The 9856-nt window shown below is 49.4% G+C and overlaps 1 protein-coding gene across 1 annotated transcript; it reads left to right on the top strand.

The window, feature by feature from the left end:
* The first annotated feature begins 436 nt into the window (after positions 1–436).
* Positions 437–8733, top strand: LOC124642897 (protein toll-like). The gene is made up of 6 exons (XM_047181645.1): positions 437–1103; positions 3698–4595; positions 4669–4835; positions 5452–5597; positions 5676–6179; positions 7067–8733. Exons 1-6 carry the CDS (start codon positions 956–958, stop codon positions 8102–8104), a joined length of 2901 nt encoding a protein of 966 aa, XP_047037601.1. The 5' UTR covers positions 437–955; the 3' UTR covers positions 8105–8733.
* Positions 8734–9856: the final 1123 nt, after the last annotated feature.

Below are 9856 nucleotides of genomic sequence, written 5' to 3'. Positions count from 1 at the left end.
TCATTAGCGGAGTTGCGCGCCGCCCGCGCCCGCGCCTCTGACTTCGGTGCTCGACTCTGTGTTTATCTTCGCAAGGGGATCTTAAGGTCAATTATTCAGGTCAGTATAATTAAAAAAAATATACACTGCAGTTACTCTACCAAGATTTACAATAGATGCATAACGTACAGTAATAGGGGGTTTTCCTTTCGAGAAACAAAAAAATATATAGTTTCCGAGAACTCGTTAGATGGGGTTGTAGGTGTACCTTCTATCTTATCTACGTGTTTGCAAGGCTTTTTTTAAGCTTAGTTTATATATTTTATAATCCTGACCTGAAAAAGTTTCGTTATAAGACCTGAGTGCTTAGTACGAGTTTTCGTGATTTTTTTTACGGACTTACATGAGAGCGCGTAAACTAAGATTTCTATGGAACAGGCATCTACCTACCTACGTTCCTACCTAGGCACTAAATATTTGTCAATGAAATAACAGAAATGTGACTTTCTCGAACCAAGCCACATAAAAGGCTCGGCGCGGCGCAATGTTTTTTTTTAACATTGGCATCTTTCTGCTGCTGGCATCCTTTATGACTTCAAAACATTACTTTTATTTTATTTATAACTCTGGTAACACACGCGCCTGCGCATGGTCACCCGTGTGCGCTGAACGACTGACGTTTAATAATCTTAGGTATTTGTTTGTTTGTATGTGTATGTCTAGAGGTGGAACATTATGTAGGTAGGTATATTGACGGCAGAGTTTCGTATGGGTTTTCCTCATTTTTTTCCTGGAAGCCATTCTGTTTGATAAAATTAATATTACGCAGATTGTACTGAGTGGAAGTGAGGCAAAGTGCGACCGAATTTAGTGTAATGTAACAGACTAAATGCAGTTAAAGAGAAAAGACTGGTGCTTATGATTAACGTGTAGTGAAATGAATGATTGTCTCGCGTGCAGCGTATAAGTGACAGAGATGGCGCGCTGCTGGCTGACGCTGGCGGGGCTGCTTGCGCTGGCGCGGGCGCCGGGCGCCGCCGCCGCCGACCCGCCCGAGTGCCCGCTGCCGGCCCGCTGCAAGCTCGGCGGCTACGGCCAGAACGAGTACCCCTACACCGTGGATGGTGAGCCACACCTACCTTGCTACCTACCTAACAGACCTATTACTCAAATTACAAATATTAACATCACAATTACTCATAATATACCAAATTATGCTAGAAAATCTAAAACTTGACAAAATGTTCACCCATAAAAAAAATTCTAAGTGTCAGTTGTCGTTTCACTTGGAGCAGGTACCTAGCAGGTAATTACCTATTCCAAGGAGCAAACTTTGATGTTTTTTTTTTCTCAATATTGCTAGTTTTTTTTTTTTTATATGACACTCTTTCCTAAAAACAGTGTTATCCGAGCTACCGTTTTGTTCAGTGGGCTGTCTCCGGGGTGGGATTGCTCGGGTAACTGGGTGAAGAAGGTCGGATAGCAGTCGGAAGAAGCATCCGGTTACACAACAAAAGGCTAAAAAGGAGAAAGGCTAGGCAGATGATAATGAACATGGCTTCCTAAATTTAAATTAAATATTTTTAATAAAAACTTAATACTTCATCAATTATTTTAATATTTATTTCCATTTGGAACAAAAAATATGCCCCGCAGACATAAGCTGCTCGAGGAAGTTGAAGTTACTAAGAAGAGAAACAAATAAGACACAATGCTTATCTAATAAAGTTTGGCCAGAAACCCTGCTTGTATATTTGTAATAACTCTGAAGTAAAATTTTCCTTAGGTCACCATCACGTTTGAAAGTCTTATAGAGAGTGAGTTCCAGCGGTCAAAACCCGAACACAAGAGACAACTATTGTTTCTGTTTGTTATTTCATCTCATTGTTATGCTTGTATGGTTAAATAGCTGAACTTTACAGGATAAATAACAATTAAACTAAGTACAAACAATACTGGGTATTGACATAGGGAACAAAAGGAAGGTTTACAGGAGAGCAATAATGAGAAATAAATTCAATATATTTTCACATTAATGCAATAATCACATTAAAAAACACAAATATAAAAATTGTGTCCAACTGTCCATCCATCGGTCCAGCCTACCGGCTGACAGAACTTCATAGAGAGACACCTGATGATGCATGTCTCGTCTAGCAGAAGTACAGCTTTCTTTTAATAATTATAGTTTTAAATAAACTAAGAAAATCTATGAGTACTCCATGTGAGTGGGTATTTAACTAGAGATACTACACTACTACACAATCACAATCATAAAAATATAAACTCATTTTAAAAATAAATTGCTGTTTAAAATAAAAGTATACAATAATAATAATTCAATTATGTATTACTTTTAAGCATAACTCATTTGTTTACTATGTATTTGTGTAAAAAGCCCTTTTAGTTGTTGCCTTTGTTAATTATTTCTTACTCATAAACTGTGTCAATAAAATTTTAAATAAATAAACGCCAGAGACTGGTAGTGGGAAATTCAAGTATGAAATGGTTTTTTGATGTTTCACCTAAACTATCAGCAGATATATGATGTGTGCCTTGTTTATCCCTCAGTAGGTAATTTCGATGACTTTATTTAACTCTGAAAGATATTTCAATTCAAATGTAATCCGGTGAACATTTTAATGTTAAGAATATTAGTGAGGGACACAAACACTCTCCTTCAGAAGAAGAGGCTATGGACAGCTGCGTGATCGATTGATCATAAGGCAAGCAACACTTTGCGCGGTCGGTTCATGGATGGGTGATCAGACGTGACCAGTCCTTCCTTGCTTCGAAAGGCACAATAAATTGCTGTGTCCCGGCTGTAATTTGAACATCTTTGGAAGTCATCATGGGTAGTTAGAAAGTCTTACCAAGGGGCACAGAGTTGCCCAGGTAAGGAGGTGAGATAGGCAGTCGCTCCGTGTAAAACACTAGTAGTGTTGGGGCTTGTCTGTGAGCCCTCTTTTAATAAATAAATAATACTCAGCTGCACCTGGTTAGACTGGAAGCTGTCCCCAACATAATTGGGAAATGGCTAGGCCGCCAGAAACCCCAGTGGGGTCCACCAGGGTCTTCAAGTCTAACACTACCTTAAGCTGCATCCACAGCGGAAGGGGTCATTTGATGATTTGAAAAAAAAAATATCTATCCGCTGGCAACATGGGCTGGCTATACGGGCGGGGGATGAAATTGCCCAGGACGGCGGTGAAACCGCGAGGAAATTAAACATTGGCATGTAAGCAGGACTGTCATTGTATGAATAGCACCGAAGTCTATGCGTAGTTCTGTTAGCAAACTAGTGATACCGCAGGAAACGCCAGGCACTTGCTAAGAATAGGTAATCCATAAACATCAAACAAGAGTCGAATCGCAACGTTTGCCAAATGAAGGGAGACCTTAATGGCGCGAGGCACATGACCGAAATATTAACGATGAACTTTATTGTGCTTATGGGATCTGGCGTTTCTATTAGTATGCTAGGTATTACTTATGCTGTTTTAATACGAAGTTTAATGATTTACATATAATATTTGATACTTGTCCGAGAGAACTGCTCATGCTGCTGTGGAGTTTTTGGCACCATTTATTGTTCCCAGCAAAAATACAAGAAGTTATGAAGGATGAATGTTTTTAGGGGTCGTCTTTTGTAAACTTGACCTTCAAAAAGTGCTGATTATCAGCCTACTTTGAATAAATAACTTTTTATCTTTAATAGGTTTGCAAGTGATGATCCAATACACAGACAGTGGCTACTTCGCACTGAAATGTCCCAAAAATATAACGCTGGACAACCCGGCGCTACCGCGGTTCAAGAGCAAGCTGCGCGTGTCCAAGGCTCAGCTGGAGGACTGCCCGGCGCCGCGCGACTCGTACGCCGACGCACTCGACCGGCTCAACGTGCTCGTGCTCGACAAGCTCAAGCTCGTGCGGCCCGGCGCGCTGCGGGCCGCGCACCTGGCGCCGCTCGGCGAGCTGCCCGCGCTCGAGCTCGTGCAGGCCAGCCTGGCGCCCGGCGCGCTGCAGCCCCTGCGCGGCTTGCAGCGCCTGGCGCTGGACGGCGTGCGCCTGCCGCCCTCCGAGCTCGCGCGCCTGCCGCCCGGTCTGCAAGCGCTGCACCTGGCGCGCCAGCACCAGCCCGTGCGCGCCGCCGACCTGGCCGCCCTGCCGCGCCTCGCCAACCTCACGGTGCGCGACTCCGAGGACGTGCCCGTGGAGCCGCCGCCCGGCCTGCGCGCGCTGGCGCTGGAGATGCCGGCGCCGCACGTGGCGGCGGCGCTGCCGGCCGGCCTGGAGAGCCTCACGCTGTTCGGCTGGGACGCGGCCGCGCCCGAGCCGTGGGCGCCGTGCGGGCTGCGCGAGCTGTACGTGCGCTTCCCCAACGCCTCCAGCCTGCCGGCGGGCTGGCTGGCGGCCTGCGCCGACCTGGCGTCCGTGCGCGTGGAGGACGGCGAGCAGCTGACGGCGCTACACGCGACGGCGCTGCACGGCGCGGCGCTGCGCGAGCTGCGCGTGACGTCGTGCGCGCTGGCGGCGCTGCCGGCCGGCCTGCTGGACGCCGCGCCCGACCTGCTGCTGCTGGACCTGTCCGACAACCGGCTGACGGCGCTGCCGGGGTGAGCGATGCGGCGCTGCGCGTTGTCGTCTGCTGCGACGCGACTGTTGCTAATGTCCGATTTAACTTTCCAGCGGACTGTTCGTCGTCACCAAAAAGCTGCGAATGTTAAACTTGTCCAGGAACCGGCTGACGACGAATGTGTTCGACTCACTGGCGGCGGTCACGTCGCTCACTACGTTGAACCTCAGCTTTAATGATTTGAAAGACTCGTGCGGAGGCGCGGCGGACACCGTGCGAGGTAACCTCTTAGAAGACATTTCACAAAAATGACGGTCAGGGCGCTGTCCAAATCTGCTCCCGCCTTCTTGCACATCGTAATTTATAATGCACTTTGTAATAATATGGCTGTGGGAAATGGGACACAGAAAATAAAGGAAATTAGTTTTAGTAAAAAAAATCGCGAAAATGTGAAATGGCTAAACTTTGCGTGTAATACATTTTTTTTAAGAGTAGGTATTCTATTCAATTTTGACATTATTAACATAGTAGAATCAGGCAAGCCCCATGAACTTAGTTGGCCACAGTTTTTAATTAACATGCTTATATTAGCTTCAAGAAAATCTTGGAATCTTAATTTGATCCACTTTCCGGTCTTCGATTAGGATTTTGCACGTACGCTCTAAGTTCTGATGTTAATACATGTCTAGCTAAGAAACGTCATTACAAATCTAATATGGCGGACGGGCTAATAAGTACTTACCGTGTTTTTTAGTTTTTTTAACTGTTATTTTTATTTAATTTCAACCACTTTTTTTTAAAACTACATATTAATTTTAGTAGGAAAAAAATTAATCAAAAGCGGTAATGTTATCGAAGGAATTATTTTAATATAGGTACTTACTGGTTTGTTTCAGGGTCATCACCCTTGCAGTATTTGACATCGTTGGAAAAATTTTATTTGCGCAAGACTAACACGAGTGTCATCTGTCAGGACTGGCGCACTAGCATGTCTCGGCTGAAGGAGCTCGACCTCTCGTACAACAACATCTCCGTGGTCACGGTACGCATCGCCCGCGCCGCCGCCGCCGCCCGGCCCCGAGGCCGCAGTGCGGCTGTTCTCACGCTCGCTCGCTTGCAGTTCACAGACCTGCGGTTCTCCAGCGAAGCCGAGGTGGACCTGCGCCGCAATCCCGTCGCCCGCCTCGAGTACTCGCGCGACGACGTCTCGCGCGCCGCCGCCGTCGCGCCGCCGCTAGCCGCCGTGCGCCTGGACCCGCTGCCGTGCGACTGCCGCGCGCACTGGGCGGCCGAGGCGCTGCGCAGCTCGCCGCAGCACCTGCGCGTGGCGCCGCGCTGCGCCGGCGGCGCGCTGCTGGGCGCCACGCCGGCGCACGCGCTGCTGTGCGCGGCGCCGTGCGCGGCGGGCTGCGCGTGCGGCGCGGGCGCGGCGGACGCGGCGCCGCGCGTGCTGCGCGTGCAGTGCGCGGGCGCGGGGCTGCAGCGCGTGGGTGACGCGGTGCGGGGAGTGTCGCGGGCGCTGGCGGCGCGCGGGGCGGCGGCGGCGCAGTTCGAGTGGCGCCTGCTGCTGCCGCACAATAACATCTCGGAGCTGGAGATCGCCGAGCTGCCCGCGAACCTCTCGGTCAGTAGTTTTTCATCGTTCGTTTTAGTATTTCATCTAAATAAACCTGACCTGCCTGCAATTATGGCATCTTTCCTTACTCCGTGGATTTATTGAACATTGTTTCTTTAAGTGTGGCAAATTATTTATTTAAAGCAAAAAAAAAACCGGTCAAGTGCGAGTCGGACTTGACCGGTAATGGTTACGTACCGTTATTTAAAATCACGTTTGTTGTATGGGAGCCCCTCAAAACATTTATTTTATTATAGTTTTCAGTATTTGTTGTTATACCGGCAACAGAAAATCTGTAAAAATTTCAACTCTCTATCACGGTTCATGAGATACAGCTTGGCGATAGACGGACGGACAGAGAAGCGAAAACAATTGGGTTCCGTTTTACCCTTTGCGCACGGAAGCCTAAAAAGAACCGACCCAATATTTGTATTGTAAGATTTTCATAACGCGCTCATGCTTAGGTTAAAATAAAGACGTAATATTGATGATGATGATGTCCTCCTAGCCGATTATCGGCTACGACGGCTGTTCTCACGTAAGGAGATTAGCCAACTACGCAGGACATATTATAGTGCACGAGCATTTGCGCAGACACAGGTGCACTCACTATTCCTTAACTCTCATAGCCCGATGGGACGGTAATCCGACACGACCGGAGAGAGATCAGGCGCAGGACCGACATTTACGTGCTCTCCGATGCACGGGTGTATCAATCACCAACTTCCAGGCTCCGGGCTGCTTTGTGAAAGTCTTCTAAAACCCACAAAGCGATTTCGGCCCGACTCGGGAATCGAACCCGAGACCTCGTGCTCAGCAGCCGCACTTGCGACAGCTAGACCAACGAGGCAGCAACGTAATATTATTTAGTATGTTAAGAAATTGGTATGCTGCAGGTTTTGGATCTGAGCGATAACAAGATATCGGTGCTGAAGGAGGAGGTGGTGCAGGCGCTAGTGCAGCCGCCGCGGCGACTGTTCCTCGCGCGCAACCCGCTCGACTGCTCGTGCAGCCACGCCGCCGCGCTCGCCGCCCTGCGCCCGCCCGCGCTCGCCGACCTGCCCCACGCCACCTGCGCCGGCGGCGCCGCGCTGCTGCACGCCCGGCCGCGGCCCTGCGCCGGCCTGCCCGTGCCCGCCGTCGCCGCCGCCGCCGCGCTGCTGGCGCTGCTGGCGGCCGCGGCGCTGGCGGCGGCGCTGTGGCGCCCGGCGCTGCGCCTGCGCATCAAGGCGGCGCTGCACCAGCGCGGCTGGCTGGCGCCCGCCGAGCCCGACGACGACGGCCGCCGCTTCGACGTGTTCGTGTCGTTCGCGCACGCCGACGAGCACTTCGTGCGCACGCAGCTCCTCGCGCGGCTCGAGGCGCCGCCCGCGCCCTACCGCGTGTGCGTGCACTACCGCGACTGGGCGCCCGGCGGCTGGATCCCCGCGCAGATCGCGGCCAGCGTCCGCGCCTCGCGCCGCACGCTGGCCGTGGTGTCGGAGCACTTCCTGCGCTCGGGCTGGGCGCGCGCGGAGCTGCGCGAGGCGTACGCGCTGGCGCTGCGGGACGCGCGGCCGCGCCTGCTGGTGCTGCTGCTGGCCGAGCCCGCCGCGCTGCCGCTGGATGCCACGCTGCGCCGCTACCTCGCCGCCAACACCTACCTGCAGTGGGGCGACCCCTGGCTGTGGCACAAGCTGCGCCTCGCGCTGCCGCCCGCGCGCGGCCCTGCGCCGCCCGCGCCCGAGCGAGAGGCGGGCTCGGCGGCGTCGCTGGACGGCTCCGGCGGCACCGCCAGCTCATCGTGCTCGTCGGTGCCGGCGGCGGAGGAGCCGAGCGGGCCGGGGCCGGGCGGCGCGGCGCCGGCGGGGCCGGAGCTGGCGCGGCTGCTGCGCGGGCCGTGCGCGGCGCCGGCCGCGGCCGTGCTGCCGCCGTACACTGCGGTGGCGGTGTAGTGCCGCGTGCTGCCGCCGTGCACTGCGGTGGCGGTGTAGTGCCGCGTGCTGCCGCCGTGCACTGCGGTGGCGGTGTAGTGCCGCGTGTGCCATTACGGCTGATTGTGACGCAGTGCTTGTGGATCGATGAATACATCAAACTGTGGATTATTTCTCTCTATAGATATAGAATCTCAAATACCTAGAAAAATCAAGGCGTTAGACATATATACCACTCAGTTGGAATGTAGCGAACATTCGCATCTGGAATGGAGTTGTGACTCCACATTAGTGCGTCAAAAAAACCCTTCAGCTGTAGAGTAGGTATAAGTAAAGAAAACCTTCTTATTGTCCCTGCACTCCTAGAATACGTTTTCATCCGATTGGAAACTAATAACTGATTGTCTGAGAAACAATGCATTATGCACGTTGTCTAGGCAATTGTTTTAATTCCTCTAAGTACGTATCTGATATACACTTACGCCTTTAATTAAAGAATTGCATTTATGACATTGTATGTTATGTTAATGTTAATATATTGTGTTTTACATGAAGTTTAATTTTTTTTAGAATAATTTGTTACGACTGTATCAAGACACAAGTGCTTAGTGTCCGAGTAAGTAATAAATAACAAAAAATCTGCATCAAAACATTTAATCTTTTAAATAAATAAACCGGCCAAGTGCGAGTCGGACTCGCGCACCGAGGGTTCCGTACAAATGCTCTATAGATAAAAAGTGAGTTTCGCGCCAACCGTTCAGTTTAGAACAATCATAGTTATGGTAATTTCGTGAGAGTCAAAATAGTTAATATTTTTTATTTTATAATATAACTAAAATAGTAGGCCAGTACCTAGTAAAAGTTATTTTATTGAAGTTATTTATATACAACATTTTATAGTCATCATTCAGAAATCTGATTGAAAATAACTAATTATGTCTTAAAGGTCATGGGGCATATCTGACCCGCTTTGTAAAAAGTGGCGGACATGAATCAAAGTAGTTTTAAATCGTGGAGAATGGTATGACGTTTCTTTGAATATAAATATTTTATTAAAATTCCATGGAGACGAATGTCCAGGATCGTTTGAAAAATATAAAAGACAAGCAGTTTCAGAGGATTGTACAGGTTGCAATGCCAGTTTTTATTGTTAAAGACATTTCATAAAGAAGGAAGGTGCCAATCCGGATGACCAGGATCTGATGAGGATCTGGAAACCCTGAGAAATCGAGGGCAACTCTTGAATATTGTAGGCACGCATCGAGTCATAACCAGACATGTGAGTGTATTTTTGAGGGTGCTGGTAAACAGTGAAGGTTTGGAGCTGATTTGATTATGGAGACTACAGAGAGTCAAGGGAACTCCCGAACGGTATGTTGCAACTACCACGTGTTTGGGCTTATTTTATTCGTATTGGCGAAGACTTTCCACAAAGATAGGTTTGACTGCCATTGTGGGATCGACAGCTAAGATCAGATATAGTTATGGGAACTCCTTTACAATTTATAACGTAACCTTGTGTTGGAGCTTATTTTATTTTAGGTGATGAGAATTCACTACTAACTTGGGTTAAAGCAGCCATTGCAGGAATGGGATCTTTTATTTTTGAGGGATTAATCATCTAAAGAGCCCCAGTTTCAGGTTTTTTTCGAAACCGCCTGACGACTTGTAGCTGTCGAATTGTAACAACGACTTCTAGAGAGTAGGATTCGGGGCTGCTGGCTTTACGTTTCTAGAGCCTTGACAAAAGTGTAATTCTGTCCCTTTCTTTGT

Source organism: Helicoverpa zea, chromosome 26 (genome assembly GCF_022581195.2).
Source record: "Helicoverpa zea isolate HzStark_Cry1AcR chromosome 26, ilHelZeax1.1, whole genome shotgun sequence".
Taxonomy (NCBI): Eukaryota; Metazoa; Arthropoda; class Insecta; order Lepidoptera; family Noctuidae; genus Helicoverpa; species Helicoverpa zea.
This window is presented reverse-complemented; position numbering and strand designations above follow the sequence as displayed.

Bases quoted from the DNA above. Each gene is read 5' to 3' on its own strand.
- LOC124642897 (XM_047181645.1), top strand. From the start codon at position 956: ATGGCGCGCTGCTGGCTGACGCTGGCGGGGCTGCTTGCGCTGGCGCGG. The intron at 4,596-4,668 runs GTGAGCGATGCG...TTAACTTTCCAG, and splicing joins CGGCTGACGGCGCTGCCGGG to CGGACTGTTCGTCGTCACCA. The intron at 4,836-5,451 runs GTAACCTCTTAG...GGTTTGTTTCAG, and splicing joins CGCGGCGGACACCGTGCGAG to GGTCATCACCCTTGCAGTAT.